Source organism: Thunnus maccoyii, chromosome 23 (assembly GCF_910596095.1).
Source record: "Thunnus maccoyii chromosome 23, fThuMac1.1, whole genome shotgun sequence".
In the NCBI taxonomy this organism is placed as follows: Eukaryota; Metazoa; Chordata; class Actinopteri; order Scombriformes; family Scombridae; genus Thunnus; species Thunnus maccoyii.
The window spans coordinates 3,300,010-3,326,435 of NC_056555.1; the positions used below are offsets into that span (position 1 = coordinate 3,300,010).

General features: G+C 39.4%; 1 protein-coding gene and 1 long non-coding RNA gene across 2 annotated transcripts in view; both read right to left on the bottom strand.

Annotated features, from left to right (window-relative positions):
* Positions 1–4,150: 4,150 nt before the first annotated feature.
* LOC121890381 lies at positions 4,151–15,952 on the bottom strand. Its single transcript, XR_006093766.1, has 3 exons — positions 13,545–15,952; positions 13,256–13,359; positions 4,151–4,443 (listed from the first exon to the last, which is right to left on the bottom strand). It is a non-coding gene; the product is annotated as an uncharacterized LOC121890381 (long non-coding RNA).
* Positions 15,953–20,210: 4,258 nt separating this feature from the next.
* ttll12 (tubulin tyrosine ligase-like family, member 12) overlaps positions 20,211–26,426 on the bottom strand; it is a 34,990-nt gene continuing 28,774 nt past the window's right edge. Inside the window, exons 12-14 of the mRNA XM_042403464.1 lie at positions 26,114–26,182; positions 23,552–23,690; positions 20,211–20,659 (exon numbers count right to left, since the gene is read on the bottom strand). Of these exons, the coding sequence (XP_042259398.1) occupies positions 20,508–20,659; positions 23,552–23,690; positions 26,114–26,182 (360 nt within the window). The 3' untranslated portion in view covers positions 20,211–20,507. The remainder of the gene's footprint in view (positions 20,660–23,551; positions 23,691–26,113; positions 26,183–26,426) is intronic.

The window sequence follows — 26,426 nt, forward strand, 5'->3', positions numbered from 1 at the left end:
CCCTGCAGCCCCTCAGCTTTCCTCTTACTTTCCACTGAGGATCTGACAGCAAGATGTTAAGCAACTATTAAGATTCGATACACCAGACAACCTTTGACAGGATGAAGTTATCAGATTCAGCAAGTTAAAGGGTTCTATTAGGCCCCCCACCCCCGTCCCCCCCTCCCTGGTTGAATGGGTGTCTCTCTTAGTCTGCTGTCTCCTCGGATCTTCTGATCCTTATCAAATACACTTCACACTTTCATCAGCTGTCCTTTAGTGACAGGGTTGTGGTTTTCATGAGTCATGTTCTCAAAGTGAAGCAGAGACACAGCAACATTTTCTGTTGCATTGTAGCAAATATTGAGTTGGTGAGGCCTTGTCCTCCTGTTCATACTGACTACTAAAAGATCCCCTTCAAATGTGCTTTCAATGGAAGTAATGTGGCCAAAATCCACAGTGTGTCAACACAGTCATTTGGTGCAAAAATGTATTTAAAAGTGTATCTGAAGCTTATATGAGGCTTCAGCACTCTGAGTTAGTCATATCAAGTGGATATCTGCCACATTTACAGTCTTTTTAGCATCAAAGTCCCTCTTTGTGTTTCCTCAGACAGTGTTTCTCTGTTGAGCTGCAGTGGAAGTATAGTAACAAAAAGAGACTTTGGCACTAAAAAGACTGTAATGTTGAAAGATATAGTATAAGATACTTGATTTGACTCATTTGGACGCTGAAGCTTCATATTAGCTTCAGATAAACTTTTAAATACATTTTTGCACAGAAGGAGGACTGTGGATTTTGTCCCCCATCACTTACATTGTAAGTTATGAAGGGATCTTCTAATGGTCAGTAGGAACAGGAGGAATGATTACAGCAAGAAAAATATGTTTCAATGTTAATTTGGGCTCCTGACTGTTGTTTTAAGACAGACTTAAAAATTAGTGAACACGTCCTTTAAGCTGGTTCAATTTAGGAATATAAGGTTCTCTGCTACCTTAAAATGTGACTTGACTTAAGTTCAGTAATTAGTTTAAAGTTGTCTCATGAGTTTTGAACATGTAAAAACAACCAAGTTGTTATTAAGATCAATAGATTCAAGGTTTTAAGTTGAATCAGCAAATATGCAGTCATATGACTAACATTATAGTCAGATGTGCTTTACATTTACAACTTGGAGAGTCAGATCCTCATTTGTCATAAATACTTTACAGCTGTATGTTGCAGTTGAAGCCATCTTGTTCCAGAATCAGTGCAGAGACAACATTCATGGCTGTCCTCAGTGACCCTGTGAGAATGAATAATAATACTAACTTTCATCTTGCTTAGGATTGCTGTCATTCCGATTTAAAAGAAAAAACAATGACTAATCTTAATGTATTAAAGACACATAACAGTTATGTCTTGAAACTAAAAAACAGAGGGGTCCCTGTTTTAACTCTGTAACTCTCAAACAATGCATGCTGGTAAGTCTGCTAATATGTTCTCAGTACTTGAAATCACAGCAAACTCTTAGCAGTACATTCATCATTTCAAGTCAAAACACTTCAAGTCAGGTGAACTTATGTTTCTGAAATTGTTTGAAAATGTTAAGTTGAACTTGTGCAGTGCAAAAGATGGGGAATAAAAGATGGAATGAAATGACCCCTTAAAATGATTTAAGCAATGAAATGGGACACTAGCCAGTTGAAGGACTGCAAGAGAAATATGAGTGAGGCATGTTTTATTTTATATTTTCTCTTTCACAAGTTTATGACAGTGCATTTTCATCTTTCTCTGTCTTATATTAAGTGTGTGAAATAGAATGAAACAAGAAAGGCAACAAAAGCAGAAAAACCTTGATAAGAAACCTACCATCCAAATGATAAGGTTAGTTGAAAGCATTCCTTCGCCTCCTCCCCTGACTTATCTGGCTGTAAGCCCCACACACACACAAACACTCAACAAATGTTCTCATCACATGTTTACTTAAGTCTCAGAAAACCTATGATCTGCATTATTTCACATGGTGTAATATGTTTTGAATGCTGATACTACTATAGTTTTGACTCATAATGAAGTCACAGTGAAATTGTGGTTTCTTGGTCCAGCAAAAAAAAAACAACAACAAAGAGCCCAATGTGCTCTTTAATGAGTAAAAAAAGTGCTCTTCTTTATTATTATGAAGATAAGTGAAGCCTTGACATAAGACCTTTTGTAACGTGTGATTTAGAATCTGTCATCATGTTTGAATAAAATACTTGATTACTCAAAAATAATTGATATGTGAAAATAACCTGCAGCAATAGTTGATTATGTTACCAAAGAGACATCTGATCTCCTTCTACAGCTGGTGACCTCAGAATGGCGCGAGTCCTCCCACTCCTTATTAAGCCAGAAAAGAACTTTTAAAGGCTCAATGGGCTGCATTAAGAGAAGAGCACGCTGGAAGAGTAACTAACTGAACTAATGGTGTTTTGTGTTCCTTAGAAGCCAAAATGTTCACAGGAGAAGACGTCATACACATTCCTGTATCACTTAGTTCCATACACCATTATATTCTGAGGCACGTGTTAAGTGAAGAAGAGTCCTAGAAATTAGATAAAAATAGGCTCCACAGCAGGGGGAACAGGGTACATAAGAAACTGCTTGTGAGTTTGTCATTCAGTGTCTGCTTCCATGGAATCAGCCTCGGTTTACGTATTCTGCTTAATACACAGTAAATCTATTTTCACTTTGAACTCTGCTGGATTCAGTGTTTCTTGGACTGTCGATTTTATTTTTCAGCTTTTATGATATAATGTTTTGGAGGACCTGAAGACTTAATCAGCCAAGCTGCAGGATTTTCCATGACAGATTTATTAACAAAGTAAATGATTATACAACTTGATTGGTACTATACTGATAATGTCTGAACAGGTAAAAATTTCTGGCTTGTGGGATTAGATACAAGCTTTTTTGTTTAGTTACCCAAAAAAAGTTTATAGGACAGTAACACTTGAGTAACAGCAAACAGGCAATGGGAATGTTAATGTTGTCCTTCTGTTGTAAGCAGCCATGCCCCTAATCCATATTTAATAAGTCAGAAAAAAACATTACTTTCCTACTGCTTCATCTTTGCAAATTATCAAGATGCTATGCTGCTGTGAAAATGACATTCATAGCCTACAATAGCCTGAATAAACTTTGGGAGCACCTTGATTGCCATTAACTAAAAAAGGAAATGTGTGTCAACTGGCTAGTTGCTTGCGTGTGCCAGATAGGTTTCACCTATGAGCGTAAGCTGTCATGAAACAGTCATTTCTCATAGATATAGATCAATAAAAATAAATAAAGTGGCAGCAGCATGTCAGCTGGTCCTCTCTCATAAAGAAGATGGTGAAAAAAGACAAAAAAGTTCAAGACGCTGCTTCAAAGTGCAACATGGTACATGATGCCTTCAGTTTAGTTCACAACATACATGAAATAATCAATAACTCACCAAAATGATTTGCCATCTTTAACACCATCAGCACCGCCTCTCCTGTCACACCCAGTGACAGTTTGCCTACTTTATTTTACCTAATGTCTGAATTATTGAAACGTCTTTTTACTGTAAGTGTTGTAATATAGGGGCATTTGCGTGGATATAGTGATTCACAACTTAAAAAGAATAAGTAGGAAAGGAAGGAGAGAAATGAGACTGCTGCTATTAGGAAGAGAGGGGGAGGACAGGCTGAGTCTCCTGCCCAGCAGAGATGCATGAGTGACGACTGCACTGCAACAACTGCACAACAACATGAACTCTATATCTACAGAATTCAGAGATGCACTGTATGCTCAAATGTACAAACATGAACAATCTGCAAGCTATGCACAAGTTATTCAAGAGGGGAGTATGGTCCATATTTGGTAATATCTGAGAGTTTGGGGGAATTATAAGGACTAGAGGATCGAGGGGAGCAGTTGCTAGGCAGAACAGCTAAATTAAAACACATAGCAAGTTAAGAATCACATATTCAGGTCCAACAAAGGCAAAATAAAGTCAAGCACTTTGTTAGTCGGACTTCTGTTGAGGACTTGTGCTGTTCTGCCTGATCTGGTCCTCGCGTGTTCTTTTAATGAAACAATAGGAGAAGATATTGTTAGGCTCAAAATCAGCTTTATTTTAATACCAGTGTAATATATGCAATATTACAGAGCTCTGGGTCTGACTATAGTTTCCCTGACAAGCAAGAGAGTGTCTGTCAGTTCACTAAGTCTGACTCACTATCCTGACCCAGTATTTTATAATACATAGATCAAGAAATGTGCAACCGGGGTGTTGTTGTCTTCTCATTGGTTGACGGTGTCCTGCTTCTCCTTTTCGTGGTATCCTGCTTTGCACAACCTATGGATCAACATCACCTGTCTCTTAGAGTGCACAGCTTAAGACCTTGAGGCTATACGTGGCATTGTTTTTCACAGTTGAGTGGGCGCACCCCACTTTCACGCTTCCTGTTTTGTTATCTGAAAGCAGAAGTTGAGGTTAAGCTGACCTATTACTGAATTACAATTACAATGTTCAAATACAGTATAATAAGCTGTCTTTCACACAGTATAAAAAATGAATCTAATATCTAAAACACCTCTATTAAAAATAAGCTTATAAAATCTCTTTGCTAAAGGACTTTATTTGTTGCAATTATGTTTTAGCAAAAGCATCAATCATAACAAGAAAATATCCCTCACTTCCTAATCAACCAAATCTCTGTCCATGCGTGAGATTGGTTTGAGACTGTGTTAAAAGATTTTTTTTTTCTACATCTTCCTCTTTACAAATATAATGCTGAACTTCCTTTAACCTTAGCTGATGAGTCTGCTGATGTTGCAAAGTTGCAGTACAAGACAGGAACAATTCATCATGATCTATGTAAAATAGTAACACACATACACAGTGTAATCATCATTTTTATAACAGACTGCCTTTGGCTTTTCTCTCTGCTTGACTTACACTCAGTTTTTCCTTTTCCTACTTTGCCCAATTATTTTTCATATTTGGTGAATGCTTTATAGTGATAATTGCCTTTACATAGTTAACGGTAGGTTCAGGGGGGACTCTCATTCTGATATTCCTCAGCTCTTCTGTCTAGTACAGCAATCTCTCCTTTTAGATCACAACCAAATAGATGTGTTCTTTAAACTCTCAGGTCAAATGAGTGAGTGAGTGAGTAAGCATAAATAAGTAAGTATAAATTAAATCCTCCTTACTGACAGGTCCCCTATGTAGCTATGAAGGGCTCATTTTCAGGTAACAAAAACACGATAACGTAGCGGTAATGATTCTTATTTTCATGGGATTATACATTAATTAAAACATACTTATGAATATTATATTTCATTTCTGCCAAGTCTGTTCCACTAGATGCCACTAAAGTCTATACACTGCACCTTTAAGTTCTTAAGTATTTATATTCTGTGTGTTTATTATACTTTATTCATGCTATTACTAAGTATATACTAAGGGTGTTTTTTGGAACAACTTTAAATATATTAAGCGTTCTTCAAATGGTCAACTTAAATCTAATGTGAATGCAGACCTGCCAACAATCAACAGATTTTTTGAGTACCACTTCAGTGACCTTGATGCATCAAATGTAAATCACTGCTGTTTGCAAATCTCTACCACTGTAAAGTACATGAGTGTGACAAACTGTTAAGAGAAGAAAACCGGTAAGATATAGTAGATAAATTATGTTTTACTTCTTTAATCGAGCAGTAGATAGCAGCTTGCGTTAGCCCACAGTTAGCTTCTTGTAGCAGCCCTGAAGGACTCTTAATACATCCATGGAAGGACTGTTGTTAAGCTAACGGGAGAATAGATCTGGACTGTGCAGCGCAGCAACAGTAGGATGCCGCCGGGGAGGCTTGAGAGAGAAGCAACCGGTGAAACAACCAGGAGAGTTAGCTTGTTTGTCATTGTTGCTAATGATATCAGACTGGTTAACCAGCAGCCACAAAGTTCTGATAACTAACAAACAAGATGACAAACAGCTACTAGTGGACGTTATGACATGAATACTTTATCTCCATGAAAGAAAGAGGAGGATGTCAGATAATGTGAGTCAGATACAGCTTCTCTCTCTCTCTCTGTCTCTTTGGTCGCTAATTTCATCTCTGATGGTTAAATGTCTCTCTGTGTGGCTGTTGTGTGGATTTATCTCCTTAACAAGAATGCAGCAGAGATCATATAATGTGTTGTGGGTAGTTTGCTTGTTGAAGTTACAGTGAGCTGTCTGGACTCATTCATTTGGAATTGATCCAGTTTTTAATTGAGTGGTTATTCAGTCACCTGTTGATGTTGTGTGGTTTGTGAATGAGTGTGCAGGAGGTTGGGCTGCTTGCTTGTGACAATTCCTTCAGTTCGTTTTTAAGCTGAGTTGTATATTGAGTAATAAGCTTAAAGTAACTAGAATAACAAGTGTTAACATGTCAGCTTTGTAGACTATATTTTTTATATAGATAAGAGTGTGTAAGTCATGTATTTGATACATGCATTAATACTTCTTTAGATCTGTGAATGTTTTTAGTGTTCAGTCTTTCTAGTATTCAGCACTGATCTGTTTCTGTATCACAAATCGCCTATCTGATTTTTGAAAATATGATTTTCAAGTAATTTGAAAAGATGATGACAATGTAGCTGTAAAACCCAAACCAGCCTAAACAGACTATTTTGTGGCTATGGTGAAATAAATATTTTATAGCTGGTTAGTACAACTGTTCTCATTATGGGTAGGCTATTACTTAATGATGACCTAATAATAATAATAATACTAATAATAATAATAATAATAATAATAATAATAATAATGGCTGAATATGAACATGGCTGTTGAAACTGTAGAAATAATCACATCCCTCCTTACATATTGTACTTGATTTACAATGGGGAGGTGTTTCCACTCCTTTAAATTTCCCTGGAGTAGGCTAAGTTATAGACTACAGCGCCAACACAAACACACACACACACACAGCAGGTCACAGGCCCATTCTGCCTTTTAAATCTCTTTAGCCCCTTTCACACATGCGGTCTATCCCTGAAATGTTCAGGAACATTTCCTGCATGGGGTCATGTGTGAATGGGAGCAGGGATGGATATTCGGGGAGATCTGAACCGTCAATTTACCACCTCAAGACCTCGTAATATTTCAGAGAAAATGCAAGTATGGCTTTGTTGTGAATGAACGCAGTAATATTGGATGGAAAAGCTTGTAAAGGGTTACGTCCATCTGACAAAAGACACTTTCACATGGAGCAAGTGAGCCAATCACAAGATGTGGGTGACGTATTACAAGTTGGGCGGTGCTTGGTTTTGGTTCATCTGTTTTCAACATGGCGGCCGCGTCTCAAACTTTCACAGCTAAACAGTACATTCTGAAGACATTTGAGGGGAGAAATGGGCAATGTAGTAATAGTCTTGATTCATATTTGATCAGGACTGCCTAGTTTGAAAGTTTGATCTGAGTTTTGGGAGTTTCGCCCTCTTCTTCTGTTGAGATTTATGGCAGTTGGCATCCATAAGTGTTGCATAACCACCATCTGCTGGACTGTCCCTTGCCCCATCTATTCCTGCATTGCCATGGCATGTGTGAAAAGGTGCAAGACGGAAATGTTCCTGAATGTAGCTGCATGTGCAAAGAGTGAAAATCACTAACAGTGCCTGAAAGGTTATCCCAATAATTTACCAGGCACTATGTGTGAAAAGCGTCTTTCACAATTTAAGTTAACTCAATTCACAATTTAACTTTCCACAACCACCCCAGCCCTGTTTGACTTCACAAAGGAGTTAAAAGAACCGTCCTCACTTGAGGAACCAGCCAGCCAGCTGGAGTGAGGAGGGTGAGCGAGAGGGATAAAATCAATGTTTTGCTGCTGTCAATTTGCAGCCTCTTGAAATGACATTATGCATTTGTCAATCACGATCATCCCCGCTTAATATTTAGGGGAAGGCAGGGGGAATGAATCTGGCGCCATGATTGGTCAAACTCTTCTTCTTCTTTTTTGCTTTTCGGCAGACTTGACGCTGCTGCCTCTTGCTGTTAGATTTGAGTTGTGCACGGGCACAATTTAACTCACAGGCATCACAAACTTTTTGTGTAGTTTAGAGTGACAAATCGTACCAGCGTATTTTGATACCTCCTGCCTATCAGCTAGGTTGTAAGGTTTGTCAAGGATTTACACAAATGTAGTAGTGCACTGGAGTGAGCGAGAATGATCATCTTAAAATAAGAATAACAACACGATAAATTATTATTATTATCAGTGAAATCGGTGTCTGTTAAAGATGTCTCTTCCCCTCCTAGACGTCTGTTAGCATCTGACACAGAGCCCCAGCAACGTGGGCAGGTACGCCCCTCTTTGTAGGCCTTACCCCAGCACAGTGGCTCCTGTCCTAACAATTCTAATGCTGGTCCCTTTCTTGAGAGATCCAAATTAGCACTACCAATTCATTAGCGAATAATTAGTACGCAAGGGGCCTCATCAAAATGTAGTTGAAAAACCTTGGATGAGTTAGAAGTTCAAAAGATGAAGAAGAAGAAGAAGAAGTTTCTGTCTTTCAGGAGATCAGAAATGATGTTCTTGGATTTCTTCAGCACAAAAGCAAAGTACAAAGTACAAAAAAAGTAAAAATATTTAAAAACCATTTCATTGGTTACGTGGCACATGCATGCATTATAAGCTAATGTGGGAAAAGGTTAAAAAGTCATCTTTACAATAGTGGCTGTTCATGCAAAGAATGTATGACCTATTCTAAACAAAGATCCTCTTTTCGTTCAGCTCATGGAGACAGATGTATACTGTCCCCTGGAAAGCTCTGAATCCATCATTAGCAGCGGTTCTAGGTGATAACGGTCGAACACAGGTCAGAATAGCAGCATTTTGAATTTGACAGTGTGGAAATCAAGTCAACACACAAATGTGTCTAATAGCAGTTCTTCAACTGTTAAGTCCAAAAATAATGAAACATATTATAGTGTGGAGCCATCCCTCATTAAGAAGGTCAGAGATCGGTCACCAGATAATAGATCCAAACATTGGCGGTAGATCCTAAACAAAGATCCTCTTTTCGTTCAGCTCATGGAGACAGAAGTATACTGTCCCCTGGAGAGCCCGGAACCCATCTAAGTGATAATAACAACATTAATATCTTAATGCATTTATTGTCTTGCATATTTTGTATTATGAGCCTCTGTGTTGTATTTTTTAAATAGTAGCTGACAATGTAGGATAAGAAGTCCTGAATGATGTTTTTTTAACATTAATATGTTCTTTTTTCTTCATTTTATTATTGTTCTGCATGCTTATAAATGATCTCAATAACTTTGTAATTTCAATCTCATATTCATATTTTGTTTTTAGGGTGACTCTGTAACATCTGTCCAGGGATTACAGATGAAAAATAGTCTCTTGGATTACTCTGGTGAATTTACAACAATGCTTATTAATGTGCACTGTCCCTGTTAAATAAACAAGCAAATTTTAAAAAAAAAGAAATAATGGTCGAACACAGGTCAGAATAGCAGCATTTCGAATTTGACAGTGTTGAAAACAAGTCAACATACAAAATGTGTCTAACAGCAGTTTTTCAACTGATAAGTCCAAAGATAATTGAACATATTATAGTCTGGAGCCACCCCTCATTAAGAAGGTCAGAGATCGGTCACCAGACAATAAATCCGGTGGTCGTCAGAGACAGAAACAGTCCCTCACAGACAGTGAGCCAAGCTGAGCCAGGCAAAACAGGACTAAACAAGACACACCAGAACAAAGGATCTAACAAAGACTGACTCCAAACCAAGACTTAAATACTAACTGAACTAATAAGGGAGTGGGGAACAGGTGACTAGACTAGACACTGGTACCAAGGCAGGGCTAATGAGATTATGCAGGGCAGGTGTAAAGGTGACAGCAGACTGGGGAAGAACACTGAGACAAGGGCAAGGCTAACGAGGATGAATGCAGGGCAGGTGTGACGAGGAGTACATGAACACAGGAGGAAAAAACACAGGGCAACCAGAAAAACCCACAAACACAATGAGCAAAGTCCAACTAATAAAGGCAACCCAAACGACATCATGTCAGAAAGTCCCTCAAAAAGTCCAACTCAAAACAAGCCCTCTCCCACACAGTCCAATCTTCACAAAACAGAAAAAGTCTGAGGGCATCTGGTGGATAATGGCAACCAAGGAGTTCAAAGACAGACTCACAAGAGTCAATGACCATGAACCATAACAGTGACATACACTGATAAGGCCAGATGAAGAGGAAACCTGCAGCACACATCGACTGGTCTGTTAAGAAGCATCATTATGGCTTGTCCTGCAGGTAATTTTCTTAGTGTAGAAGCGAAACGCATTGGTGATTTTCTGCATTTTGTATGTTCGTGTGTAATGAAATAAACTCCCGTTGGTTGTCTGCACATCTGTCTGGTCTCAGCGTTTGGTGTGAACATCTTAATATAGCCTGATTTGAAACCCCTATACTACTATGCTTTTCTGACTCTTTACCTTAATCCTCTATGAACAATCAATCAACAACTACACCAACAACCAACTACCAACCACCTAGTCACATGTTAGCAACCGCTGTTAACCACCAAATGTTAGGCTTTCATATTCTTCCTGCTGCTTAGAACCAGCCCACACATTTTGTCCAGGAGATAGATTTTCTAGTTTTTAATAACAGAAACAGGTGAATGTGTGAGGAATTGATCAGGCAATTTTTCCTTGTCATGGCGGGCCAGTTGTCATCTATATCTCAGATACTACTTTGTTAAGAGAGGGGAAAAAGTGTGTAATTATTGTTGTAACTATTTGTTGATTCTATGCCTACCAACTGGCTGAATGCTGGTATGACCTTATGATGGAGACAGGAGACATGATTTCCATTCACCATAAATAGGTATAAATTTGGGTAACAGAGCAATGACTGAAAAGTAAAAAAAAAAAAAGTAAAATAAAGGAGCCACAAGTGTGCTGACAATATATTGTCAGAAACCATCTTTTAGTTGTCATCTTGTTTAGGATGATAGACTGTTCAGCAGGGTGAAGCAATGTAATCAAGGTTTAAGGTCTGGGAGTATCTTGTTGCATGGTTGTTTCAGGTATTCTTATATTATACTCTTTTTACTGTTATTTAGTAAGTTACTTTTTACTTTGTCATTGAATTGTCACTGTAAGTCAGTTAGATTACACCTTCAACATCTCATTTACATTTACGCACACACATTAACTCGCCCTCTCATCCTCATTTACATGTATACCCGCCCACTCCCCCCCTCCCTTACATACTGACTTACATTTAAATAACATACTTACCCCTTCCTTACCTCCTCACACAGAATCACAACACATATGAATACACATTTATACATATGTTGAATCCTTTATTATTCTACTTATATTAATCATCACATCTATTATTATTCTACATATAATAATCATCACATTTTTTTATTATCCTACTTATATTAGTTATCACATTTTCACATTGTCTTTTCTTTAATTTTTGAATTTAATCATGTAATACCTATATCAGTTGTAATGTAACCATTTACTCTTGATTTTTTTTTTTTTGTTGAGATTGTAATTCTTGGAAAATACCCTAAAGGTTCATATTGGGTCACCTGAACTTAGATGAACTCTCTGCACCTGTGAGTGCAGCTGTGCACAGGTTCAGGTCAGGTCACTTGAACTTTGGTGAACGCTGTAGGTTCATGTCGGGTGACCTGAACTTAAGTAAACTCTTTGCACCTGTGTGCAGCTGTGTGCAGGTTCATGTTAGGTGACACGACGACCAAGGTATGTTTGGACCGCTTGTTTTTTTGGTACAATTGACACAGGCAGAAACCAGAAACGGGTTGTTTTTTTGTTTTTTACGTTTTGGGCAAAAAACAAAAAAACACAAATTCAGCTTGATTTCTTGTTTTCTGTTCTTGCTGACAAAACAAATTTACCACTCAATGTTTCGTTTTCATTGGTGGGTGGGCCTTCAGCGCACCCTTGTTTCTGATTGGCCAGTTTGCTCTATTAGTTATGTTTGCGCTGTACTCTTCAAAATAAAAGTTCCACTTTAGAAAGTGCCAATGTCAACACAAAATATATAGACAGACCTTTAGCCTTTAATAATTGATGACTATGGTTGAGTAATAATTTATTATGACCTACAATGACAATAAAATGTTTTATGAATATGAAGTGAACATGCTTTCATTTTCAAATATTCAGTTGGTGCATAAAGTAATGCAACAGCATTTTATTGTATTGCTGGTTCATGTGTAGCTGAGTTACCATAAAGCATTATGTCTATTTTGTAAATGAAAGCACTTTGGTAAGTTTTCCTCAGGATGTACTGTGGATTGTAAAGTCTGTTCTCAATAATTAGAAAGATCAATGGCATAGAACCAACAGCAAGCATGTCAAAAGTAGTTACAAAAACTGACTAGCAGGTGTCGCACTGTGTGAACCTCCTCAGTAGGTTTGTACACTTAGTTTCTCAAAAAATAAATAGAAATGTGGAGATGTTGTGGAGATACGCATCCACACCACGGCAAAACCACTGACTGCTAGCCTCATGCACACACCTAACACTATAGGGTAGGGAGCTAGCGTAAAAGGACCCCTCCACGGGCCGACCCTTATAGCTGTTAGGATACAAGTAGGTTAAGGGAAGCAACATCCCTTTGTAGTTCCCGAGACGGAGCAAGTGGGGAGGGTTTGTGGGCTCACAAGGAGCTAGAAGTGGCTAGAATTATATAAGAGGGCCCTCCTCTGCCCCTTTCCCCTTCCTGCATTTGCATGACCTCAGTGCTCTTAAGCTGTCTCAAGTCAGTGACGAGACCAGAGGGCGAGGGCGACCGTGTAGGGGCCCACTGTAGTGAATGGACACAGGACAGAGAAACTGGCCATATTATTTCCCTGAGGGCTAGGGGCCCACCAGCATAGTCCACCGATCTGTGAGCTCTACAGGCAGCAGATTAATGAATGGCCGTCACTGTTGGGAAGTCTCAGTTTGACGCTTCTGACGGTAGCCTGGTTTAAAAAGAAGAAGGTCCTTCTTCCTGCTTCGTAAACAACCTCTTTACGCGGAGTCCAGTGTGCAGCATGGCGCAGGTGTAGAGTGCTTGCCATAAAAAGTTCATTTTTTGTTTAATTGAATTCAGATAACAAAAGTATTGTGCCAAGGATTATCTAGACATGATAATGGATACCTTAAATACATCTGTAGGCAGAAAGTTTGACTAAATCCACCTTATCTTCATATTTAACGGAGTGACCCTTACCAAAGACCAGTAGCCGAGTCCTGGGTGGTGAGAGACAGTCTTGTTTTGCCGAGACAATCAAACATCCTCTTCGGGTCCTTTACATCAGAATCCGCAAGTACAATCTATGGAGACAAGGAAAGCAGACAGGAATTGGAAAAATAGCAATAATTAATCACACATACAGAATCACAAAGCAGCCACAAGGACATTCGCTTATCTGAGGCATCCATGGTGTACTTTATACAACAGATTAAAAGACTGCCCATTAAAATTTTGATATTTTTTGAATCACAAAGAGCTATCTAACATTTCATGATCTCCAGAAATAGACTGCACACTGGAAACTCGGCTGGAACTTGAGCTGCATGACGCTCCTTACATGGCCTCTACGACATCTTTCAGCGAGGCTACTATCCCTGGAACCTCTGGAAGACACAAATATGCAGTTCCGAGTATCCATCAGTACTACTCAAATTTTACATAACCAAGATGCCAAGATGTGACATTCTCACTCTTTGTTGAACTTGTACGAGTCACCCATATCCTGTCACATCCTGCCTGGACTTTCTGTTTTTTGGGGCTCTTTGTGTTCTCTTGGTTTCCTGTGTTGCACTTCTGTTCAGTCTTTTTGGTCATTTGATTTTGCTCTTTCATGTTATTTTAGTGTTTCCTGGAAAGACTATTAGATTATTGGTTAGCTTGTAGTTCTGTGTTCCTAGGTTCATGTAGTCAGAGACAATTTGGTTTATGCTGGGTTGTTGAGTGGTGTGTCCTGGGTTTTGGTTTGTTCTGTTTCCCTTGTGTGTTCTTCACTCCTGTGTTCATGTGCTCCTCCTCTCGCTTGCCCTGCATTACCCTCGTTAGCCCTGCTCTGCTCTGTGTTTTCCCCGCACCTGTCCTGTATCAGCCTCGTCAGTCCTGCCCTGTTCCTAGTGTCTTTCCCAGCCAATCACTCCCAGCCTGCCCTTGTGTCTTGCCACCTGTTCCCTTTTGTCCATTAGTTCAGTTAGTATATAAGTCTTGGTTTGCAGTCACATTTGTTGGAAACTCTGTTCTGTCCTGTTAAGTCAAGTTTCCTGTAATGTTCGCGCAGTTTCCATGCTGCCTGATCACTTGTTTTTCTGTATACAGTTTACTCAGCTCAGCCTGCTTTTGTTTTTGCCTTGCCAGTCTTGAAATGAAGATGGTTTTCTTCAGCCCTACTTTCTGGTCTCTGCAATTGGGTCCACCCATTCCTGCTCCACAACCCATGACAGAAGGATTCAACCAGTCATGGACCAAGCAGAGCATCGCCTTTTTTTAAAAAAAGGTTTCAGAATTCAATTGGACTGTGGCTCACCTCATTGCCTCTCACCCACATTAGCGCACTCAAGACTTGTAGAAGATATCGGTCCATCCGTGGTGGTTTAAGGAGAGACTGTGGGTGAGCCACTTTGTTCCCCACCTTGATGTTGTCTGGGAGAAGCTCCACAGATTCCTGCAGACTGGCTCAGTGGACTCACCTGTGGTCTCAAAGCCTGCACCCCAGTCTGTTCACCCAAAAGACTCTGATGGTGAGCACATGGTCACATCCAAGACTGTCACTCCAGTCCAGATGACTCTATTTGACCCCGCTGAGCTGAAGCAACCCCCCCATCCTGGCTGAAGTGCAGTAACTCCGCCGTTCGGGCTGGGCTGCCACAGCAGTCCCCGTTCCGGCTGGGCTGCCGCAGCAGTTCCCTGTTCCTGAGCTGCAACTGCCCTGTCCCTGTCTGCCTGAAGTCATGGAGTCCCTGGTCCTTGGGTGCCTTCCAAGTCTGCAGCATGACAAATCCACAAGATTTAGTCAATGAACTTATAAAATTTCGAATAAAAAATATTCTTTTTCCGTCCATTGCTGCATTAAGTAGCTCTGTACCACTTGGTTTGTCAATGTCTGACTGAATAAAACAGTTAATGTACTCTGCAGTCTTTTACCCCTGACAATTTAAAAGGTAAGAATCAAACAATTGAATTGATAAAAATAATCAGAGAGGGGACGGATTCAATAAAGTCCTAATGATAGCCCAGTTCATTAAATAGAATTGTTGATGTACAGTCTAGCTTTTTTTGTTCTTTATTTGTTTGCAAACTGTAGCCTACAGCCTCTTGATTTCACATTGTATGGCTGGTTGAATATTAAAATTAATTCGCTCTGGTTTGGGTAGGCTTAGGCACCAAATCCAGATCTGTCTCTTGGGCAATGACAACATTATAAAAGTCTTATAAAGGGGCTCGTCTCTGTTCTGCAGAAGACACAGATGTGGTCTGAGTCTGAAATTTTTTGCCACAATCAAGATACACAAACAACCTTTACTCAAAATATTCAACTAAACAACAAAAATGTATGTTCAGTCAGGCAGATTGGGCCCGAGATGGGCCCCTTTGTAACTGGAAAGAGCCGAGGCCCCAAAGCAGCCACTCCCTGTGCCCCTGCTTTCTCTGTGACTGGTGGAAAGTCCAGGGAGGAAGTGAATGCAAAGAGATTAACTGAATGTAAGAACAGGAAGCTGTCTAGACAGGCAAGACACCATACACAGTGAGGTATGACTGCATAGATGTATACATGATAGGTGGCACACTTGTGTTGACGGTTGTGTTGGGTGGAGACTGAAAGTATAAAATGATTGTGTGAGCAGTTCAGGGGGCTTCTGTTGCTGCAGAGCTCGGGAAGCCCTTATGCATACGTTTTCTTTTGATATTGCAATAAATGTAGTTGGACTACAAAGGAATATTGTGTCTTTGGTATTTGATTACCTATTCTCACCTGCACTAAAGAGGCTGATATTTCAGCCACGACACTGCTTGCCTGCCTCTCTGGACTTTTCCATATCTCATCCCTGCAACTCTGTGGATTTAAAGGTTCTGTATGTAGGAATCAGAAATTCCTTCTCATTAGTGACATCTGTGGCCAGTAAATGAGGTGCAGTCAACATCCTGGTGCTCGCGACGTGAGACTATTGCAGGTGATGTCTTGTTCCTCGTTTACACTTCTCATAATTACATAAGAGATCTCTAACGTTGTGTTTTGCGCTGTGTTTCAGCAAAGCATTTCTCAATCCCAGTCCAGTCAGTCTGAAAATGACTGAATATTTGGTAGTTATGATCAGGACTGATGTTGGTTAAAAAATTCTCAGTGAAAGTGGAAAATAATAATTTTTTTTTATTTTTTTTTTTTTAAATCTGACACTGCACAAAAGATAAAAATGCCTCCAAATCAATGTTGTTGCTAATCATTGACATTTTTCCAGACTGCGAAAAAAAAAATCCCTCTAGCATTTAGTATACAAAATGTATATATTTTTCCCCCATTAAAAACAACAGTGGCATTATGTAAACAAACTGGCATTTAAAGGGGAAAAAAATCTGAAGGACTGAAATTGGTTAAAAGATTCAACTCAGTGAAAGTGGAAAATGATATTAATATATAATGTTTTTAGGGCAGTTTTTTGACATTTTTGTCCTTTAATGACATCAGTGCAACTGTTTTAAAATGAGGCACCATTTCATCTGCAATGTCTCAATTAACTTGCCATCACAAAACATGTCCCATCTCCCAATTATGCAAGTCACTTAGATGTCTAGCTGTCTATTGATGATGTCCCATTAATATCAGTTATAGTGGGGAACAAAAGCCCCTTGATTTCTCTGCTTTACTTCCTAGATGTTTGGTTATGTAGACCCCTGATGAGCTTACAGTTAGGCCTGACTGATTCAAAAATGTCATGTCTCACATCCACATGATTGATGCCTTGTCATGCTTTGAATCATCGAGTGATAATTGAATATTTTGGGAGATGTCCTCTGCAGAAGGCTCTGGTCTTCATCTTCATAAACGCTTTGGTTATCCTCACTTTCCAACAGAGCCTATAGACAAGAGAAAGCTTGTTTTCTATTTCATAAAAAGAGAAAAACTAGCTGGACAACATGGTGAACACTAGGCTTGGCAAGTTGTGTAGCCCAGAGGCTTTACATGGAGCTTTCAGTTGTTGTCTAGTATTCATTGTAGCGGCAATTTCTATTAAAAAAATAAGAGACTCACAAAGAGAGAATGTTGTCGTGGAAAAATCTTCAGGTGGGCCAATAAAATCTTCGGTTCCTCCGCATAACATATGATTTCTCGATTAAAAAAATGGTCAAATTGCTTCAACAGTTGATAAAATACTTCAAAGCTGAAGAAAACCACTCAGTGAAGCAGAGTTCCATGCAATAACTGATTTACTATGTATTCAGCAAGATGCAAGTAAACCAAGGCTGGGTTCATGAACACAGACACTGAAGCTAAACTCAGAAAACACTTGCTTATATACTCAATGCAGCTCCTCCCATTGTGGAGCTCTAGAAGCGAAGAAACGTGATAGCGTGTTGAATCGTACCAAACAATACAGAGCACTTCAGGTTAAATAAACAGCTGCATAACCAGAAAAGTTACATAAGGAGTTGGTCCAGTTGCAATCTCTAGAGAAGCAAATACTCTTGTTGCCAGGTTGTGTTGACCTGTGCCGATCATTGACAAACCCAAAAAATGTCAGGCCGCCAGACAAATTCAGTCATTACTTACAATTTTCTACAAATTGGTAATCTGCCCATAATGACCTCATGGGTTAGGAATGCTGGGAGTGGTCCAACATAACCTTATTTTCCACCATTATTTCTGAACCAAGCCTTTACAGTGAAATTAAATAAGATTGATGATCTTAATGATCTACAATCACATGTATTGTCCTTTATGACCAGCAATGAGTAGCTCGCACATATGCCACATGGCCCTTTTAATGATGATAAACATGAGTCATTGTCTCATTTCCTGCCTTATGTATTCCATATGAAATCACCATCTCCTCACCCCACATGAAGTTGTTGTTTCATGATATACTGTATCACACACATATACTTTATTGATTAAGAAAAAATATACCACAATATCTTTCTCTGTTTTTTATTCAAAACACTTGCAAGGGGGCTTCAACCTGTAACATGATATACCTCAGACTGAGAGCAACAGCCTCTCTCTGTTTGGCCCAGCTTTATACAGCACAGGAACACACAGGAAGACATGCTTTTCATCATGTTTTGATCTCCCACCTTACATGGTTCTGAGCCTAGATTTCAGACAAAGGAAGAAGACTCAGAGAGGCATCATCATCATATATAGTAAACAAAGTCCAGACACATAACTGTGAAGCAAAGCTTTCATATAAGGTGTTAAGATAGTACTAACTTATAAGGCATTAAGAAAATGTGCTGTGTTTCCATCACATTCATCATGTCTTAATCATGTCTTGCATCAAAGCTTGTCCAAACCAAGTCATAGTCATAAGCAGAGGGACCATGGGGGCAGAGGTGGCAACCTTCCAAAAGGGCCACACTTAATAGGGGCCCCCGCTAGGGACGAGGAGCACGGCCCACAAGCGCAGCAGGAATAGTGGAGTTTAATTCTCTTAACTTTGTCTATTCATTCTCTATGGTAGTTCTCATCACTACCGATATATCCCCCCTCTGAGCACAATGAGGGTTGCAATTGCAGAGTGGCACTGTCCATATTTCCCCTGGTTGACTCTGTGGGAAGTGATGACTACAGAAGCAGTGATTCAAAGTTTATGACTAACTTCACTCAAAACTTGAGCCAAAATATGAGATATTCATGTCTCACTTATGTTTGAGGTGAATGAAACTCGCAAGACAAAGTTTCCACCATCTGAGGCTCATTGAGATGGATGCATGGATGAGTCCAGACTATCCAACCTAACTTTGCTGTGTGTTGAGCAGGACATAAACATTGACAAAGTGGTTGGCAGGTTTGCCACAATGAAGGAGAGGAAGAAGAAGTTTTAACCGTGATATGTACAAAGTTATAAGAAATCAGTCAGAAAGTTAGATTAAACTGTTGAACTCCATACTTACTGCATCTCAGCACCTGTCTGTGGTGTTGTAGACTGTCTACTTTGTATTTGAATAGGCCTTGTAGTGTTGTAGACCGCGGTGTCTATTTTATGTTATTCCTGTGTAAGAAAGACCTGGCCTGTAGCTGTCTATTCGTGGTGGTGCTGAACGATTCGTCAATCGATGCATGTAGAGCGCCGTGTGCCGTTCTCACTGCTGAGATATTTGAAAATGACTGGCAACCTGTTTTCTTTTTTTTTTTTGTTCTCCAGAACAAGCTTGTCTGGCAAAGTGGCTTCACTGTATATTTTCTTAGACATACAGTAGGCTTGCTTGGCTCAATGAGTGTTTAACACATATTTGATGAAAAAGCTCACAACGTGTACATGCAAATGTCACTTATATGCTCATTAACTTGAGAGTTATTCTTTAGATAATGCCTCTTTTTGTGTTTATCAGTGCAAAGTACAGTGAATCTATGTTTCCAGAGGTATCTAGCCCCCCCCACAAAAAAAAACAACAATCTTTGCTGGTTGATGTAAAACACATCACTACCTGGTGCGCCAGTGCAGGACACCAGATTTGTCCAACTGTTACATGTTGGACTTTGAGAATGAAAATTTGCACCACTGCTGCACATCAAACTCTGATCATGCAGTTTTGTAATTTCTTGACTGGTCTCATTACTTCTTTTTTCCATTTGTATTCTTCTCTCTGTAAATTACCTCCTCTTCTAGAGCTGATTGCTTACACTCCTTTTTTTTAACTGAAAAACCACGCATTGTTCCTCTCCTGGCTGAATGTTCTTCCTCATTCTGAGGCTTCGCTTCCTCTCTGGATTACTTCAGCCGACAGCAGGTCACACTGTCAGGAGGATGTGCCAGGAGGTTGTGAGGCTCTGCTCAGTCCTGGAGTCTCTGTGGCATTATTCAACCGACAAATGAAGCAACAAGAAGGAAGTAATAAACAGGAAGGTGGGTGGAGGGGAGGGGTAACTGCATGCATTTGTTTCATATCACCACAAACTATATGTGCTAATGGAAACATGTATTTAAAACAAGCAGAATTCCAGTTTATCCAAATAGGTTTTTATTGCTGCTCATTTGTACAGTAATTTTCTAGTTTTAAACACTGGGTTTGTGATACTTTTAGTTTTGAGAACAACTTTGTAAACATTTCATCTGAAATGAAAAAAGGCAACTGGTTTAATGAGGAACTCTGCTAGAGAGGCAGACATGTTTTGTATATGGTAGTAGATGGTAAAAGTAGAAAATGGCATGAACTAACAGATGAACAGGTTACAGAGGAAGTGGGTTTCTCTCTTTCAAAAACAGAAGTACAAACATGCTGTCTGGTGGTGTTGAGTTGATCATGCGATCTGAGTGACAGGGCAGTGCTCAGGCTGGTCCAGGAACAGCGTCTGAAACATGTGATTGTAGAAGGAGGGGTGGTAAAGGCAGGCCCGGGCGCAGTCTGGGCTGAAGTTCAACTCCAGGATCTGAGGCTGCATGACACGTTCACCTGAAACAGGGTCAGAATGCACACAAATGAGATGATTTGGATGATCACCACAACAAAGACAAGTGTGGTAAAAAGTGTTAGTGTGTTATACAAACACAAGTGAAAGTACTATTTATACATACATTTTACATGTATGTACAGTATATTTATATGACAATAAAAATGCAAGGATTAATTAAATCTGCAAGCAGTGATGATTGCTCATGTCGGGTTGCGCTGCATTCGAAGGGTTTTAATGCGGATATGCAGATGTGTTCAGCCTTGGCCCCTTATCGGACGTTGCACAAGGGAGATAAAGATCGCTTCCTGTGTCCACTTTGTGACGCTAGAGAACACACACTAATTAAGATGTTGCTGTATATCATGTGTAGACCCCCCTCAAAAACAGCTTCCTGTTTCATGGTGAACAATGTGTTGCCATGGCAACAGCTTTTGATGAAAACTCAAAAGCTTCTCTATTTAGCATCATCAAGGTCTTAAGGCTTTTCTGACCAAATTTTATGTATATATGTTCAACCTGCTAGACAGAGCTTGTAAAAGTACAGCATCTTTAACTTCCTGTTGCCAGTAGATGGTGCTATGACTATGATTCAATATTGACACATACATGTGTTCAGTCCAGGATTCTTATCCGGCATGAGAAATTTGGGGCAGATTGGACGATGTACATTTGAGTTACAACAACTTCATGTTTCATGGCAAAACATCGAAATCCACCACATAGCCATGTCAAGGGTGTTCGATGAAAACAAAACGATGAAAAGATTTCAATAATTTTTCATTGCAAAGGTCTTAAGATGACAATGACCAAATCTGAAGTCACTTGGGTTAATTCTCTGAGAGGAGTTCCTTAAAATATGCCTGCAAATGGCAAAAACTGCACAAAAATTGTTCAGTAAATTCAAAATGGCCAACTTCCTGTTGGATTTAGGGTATGGCTTCGTACTGCTCGGTGCTCAGGCCCTAATTAACAAATTCTATCTTACTTACACTTACTTCACACAGACGATTTGATATAAGCAATGATTTAAAAGTAACAGTTTGTGATCATCAGTGTAGTCAGTATGTACTGATATATGTATATATGTGTGTGTGTATATTTTTTATATATATATATATATATACACACACACACACACACACACTGATGTAGCCTGACTATGTAACTGCCTAACGGCAGCCCCTGTTGACTCCAGTAGTGATTACAAGATAGTGGTGCCAATGTGTTTACTTTTTAATTTACTTTTGTAATAAAACCATTGAAAGGTTTACCCATGACATACTAGAAAGTAGTGTAGCAGAAGTCAACAAGAGCCATTGTCAGAAAACTGACTCAGTGATGTAAGTTTTACTCTCTCTAAACATTACAGCATAAGCACAATATTGCAGCGAGTGAGGCTGCAGCAGCAAAACCTGAGTGTACTGAATTGGGCAAGGGTGCGTTATTTCCTTATGAAATCAACCTTTGATTTGTAAGAGAAAGATTGTGTTATATCTTCTTTTAAAAGTTTTGCTTCAAGGAATGATGTGAGACAGGCTAGTGACTTTATGTACTGCTCTGAACTGACAGGGTGTTCATGACCTGGGAAGGGTTTCCTTTGGCAACAACAAGTAGTTACACAATATTCAATTCATACAAGGGCTATGTGAGACTTAAAAGACATGTATAAGGCAATAGTGTATAAGAATATATGTGTATGGTTATATGAAGTTCCACCACACAGGCAGTTTTTCACTTGCCGACCTTGTGATATTGCAAATCATCATAGAGTATGCCCTTCTAAAGACGTGCAGACACTGTACAGGGTAAGCCCGATTTTAACCCCATATTGATAAACCCTGACTGATTTTTAGAGTCGTTTGACGTGCAGTTTGAGGTCATGATGCCTGATTAATTGCCTGAATGATCAACGATCTGGTTCTTGGATGATCGGTTGGATTTCTGGCAGGTCAAAAATGGGGGGCAGAGAGAATGATTGCTTTGTTTTAAAGGCTGTAAAACCATTGTTTAAGATACTGCATATAAGTGATGCACTGAGGTTATCTTGTTGAAAACTGTTGCTTAGATGCTACTGTGTGATGTTCTATTGCTAACTTTGTCAGTTAGTACTGTTGCTTAGCAAGGACATACCTGCAAAGATTCTCAGAAAACAGGATCTTTGCTTACATAGGTCACATGTTCTGTGCATGCATGCTTCATGCACTTTTAGAATAGCCTTTTTTGTAATTATCCACTTACATATATCCAACAAAATGCTTTGAATTTATAATGTATGCATGTTCCATAAAACCAATGAAATGCTTTGAATTTAAAATGTGGATTGCTGTTAGGACAAAAATAGTGAAGACCGCTCTAAGCTCCAGCTGTATAAAGGAGATGTAACTCTTTTTTTTTTTTTTTTTAACCCTTGTTGAGATATTGGAATTTGTTTATTGTGTTGAATAATACTAAGTAGATCATTTCGATCTATTGAAAGACAGATACTGATTACACTGATGATTATAATAAGTTACTGTGTTGTTGTTATTATTATTATTATTAATATTTTTTTTGTAGTGATTGGAGACACTGGAAGAAGGTATCCATTTTCAAATCTGACAGCCTGGCTGATAGGCAGGAGGTAGCGTAGTAGTCCTAGTAACTCGAGTAGCAGTACTTGTGAATGGTTAAATAGCACCAAACCAATAGGAATGCGACTTCATTGGACTGTGGCCAAGGCTCCTAAGCAACCCCAGATTGACACTTGCGCTACATTCTGGAGTCCATCAGAACCAGTTAACAAGGGATAAACAGTCAAATCATAATCAATCCAATTCCTGGAAGCATTAAGCATAACTTTAACAGATGTGCCTATACCCTGCTGATGAATTAAGCATAGAGCTAATACTTACCATTTTCCCCCCTGCTCCACTTCAGCATGAGGTCTACAGCGTAGATTGCCCGGGATGATGGGTAGGCACAAATACCATATGGAGCTGGTCGAGATGAGGCCGCCTGGAAGAGCTCCTTGAATGCTTTAAACAACTCTGCCTGTGAGAAGTAAGGAAAAGATGGAAGTTAAGAGAAAAGTTGATGGGAGAAAAAGATATAATTAAAATGAGGACCTGAATGAGGACAAAACTGAAATAAGCCCTGTAGTGGAGAATTGCTTGATCACTCAATCAACACACAAAGAGAGAATTGTCAGGTTTTGAAATAATGTAAACAAATAATACAATCACTTTGTTGTGACGCAAATCACAATCTTTACATTTGTTATGTTACTGTAAGTACAATAAAAGCTTGGGGAGAAAAAAGCCAAGAAGAGTAACTTAATTGAATCCATGCAAAGGATGTACAGACAACAGGTGAGGGTGCACGGACCAACTATTTATTCATTGAATTAAAATGTGCTATATTGGGATAGGTATCGTCATTGGGATATGAGATTTTGATCATATTGCCCAGCCCTACAATGCATCATATTTCTGAGAGAGAGCATACCACCTAAATTAACCTTTTTCTTTCTCTGGCAATTTGGCTCTCAGCCAGTTCTTAAGTACCCCTTTACAGATTCAAAAATATCCATAGCTAACCCTAAAGATTAGTGAAGAACCCTCAAATAGAAACAAGGGTCAAGAGTTCAACTAGTCTAGGAGTAAGGTTTCTTCACAACTAGGGTTGGGCCAATGAGCAATGCCATTGTCCATCGTCGATGGCTGACAGTCATTGACCACTGAGCCTCTACCATCGTAACATTGTGATTTAAAAGCCGCGTAAAAAGCCAATAAGAGTAATTTATGTAATTTATGAGTAATTTATGTCGATGTCATCGTCCATTGTGATGTTTCACTGTGGACATCGTCATATGCCCGTTCTGTAGAAATCGCCCAACCCAATCCACAACCATGTATGCCAGAATTACAGCACACAGGTGTGGACCAAAGCAGCATTGGATGACAAAGTGACATTACTAACACATTGAAGAACGAACACTATCCTCTAAAGGCTTGTCAAATCAACACATTAAAGAGACATAGAAATCTACATTACTATGATTTGTCTTACCCCTGGCTCTGACAAAAGTACAACAACATAAACTGTTAAACAAAAGCTAAATAACTTACATTCAGTCACCTATCTCATTTTACACAGCAAGGAGCTAGGTTTAAAATAGACACAGCTTTCAGGTATGTGGAACAGGTGTTGAATAACAGAGTAATATTGACCACTTAGTTTGAGAACAACATTTGTAAAATATATAAGAAATACATCAAATGATAACCACTATTTAAATCTCTCAGAGTCCTTAAAGACAATGTCTTGTGGTTCATGCTCTGGGTTAGGCTAGGGACACTGAATTCTTAAGGGGTTTATTTGTGGTGGCTGTAGGGGAAATCTTATTTCTTAATCTGTTATTCTGCTCTGGTGTGTTATAAACTGTAAGAATGATATACTCTCTGTAAGGACAAAGTATGTTTGAATGAACTGTTCAAGTAAATAGCACTGAACTCAATGACTGGTCTTAAATAAACTAATGCCCCTACGTCTGGGACAGTGGATGGAGTTGAACCGTGTGCAGGGGTGAACATCAGGACAGATGTCAAACGTGTACGTGACCATCTGCATGGATCTGTCTGCATATAAGGAAAGTCATTTCAGTTGACCTGTGTTCAGTCTCTTGATGCCACCTTGGTTGACAGAGACTGCACCCTATTTGGCCGAATAGCTAGACTCTGTCTCTGTTTGCTGATTGCTGTTGGTTGTTCATATTAATTTGACTTGATACTTTGTAATAAATTCCTTACATCTGAGATCAAGCTCAGTGTTATTAATGAGTCTGTAATTTCTTGTTCCTCACCACAGAGCAAGGTATTTTTGCCTCTACAGTGGCAACCTTGATCTGACCTGACCAAAAGGCGTACTCTGCAAGTTTGAGCTAAACAGCTCCTGTAGAAAGGTATACTTTGCATGCTGGGATGCGAATGAGCCAAATCAGCAGTTACTAACAGGCAACTGGAGAATGAATCAGGGTCCAATCTGGACTAACAACAAAGTGCATTGTCTTGATATATGGACAGATAGTAGCTTCTTCAGCACCTGTGTTAATGTTCTGGCCCCCACCCCAGACACATCTGACCAATGAGAGGAGAGAGCGTTCTCACCTTGCTTTTAGTGATGCACTTTGGTTCACCAAACCAAGGTGAAAACTGAACAAGTTTACCAACTCATCCACTGATCAAGACCTGAGCAGACCGACTGTAGGTTTGAAAACACCTGAAGTTTAAGATTAGGGTGATCAGCCAATAAAAGCTACGTTTGAAATTTTGTGAGTTAAAATGGCAAGGACAACATCCCAGGAACTAAAATGGGACTGATGTTCCCATGCTTGAGATGTAAGTTGAGTTCCTTAATTCCTCCAGAAGTTCCTGGAAAAGTTCCTGCTGTTGCAAATGGCTAATGTTTACACTTACTTCCACCTCCTTCCATGGATACTGTGGGTACTGCTTCTCAAACATAGGGATGAATTCATCATAGTGCACCTACAGACAGAAAGACAGTGATTCTTCATGAATGCTGATCAAGCTTTGTTGGCTTCATTAGCTGTTAGTATGACTTTTATCTGACCCTATGTACTTTACTGATTTTGGGTGTTGGACATGTGACATAAACATTCCATAGTCTGCATGTCACCTGATGTATTATGGTATAGCCCTTCTGGGGGATCTTCTAGATACAAACAATGGGTCCATGGTCAAGATTGGCACTGTTCCAGATGTGGTATGT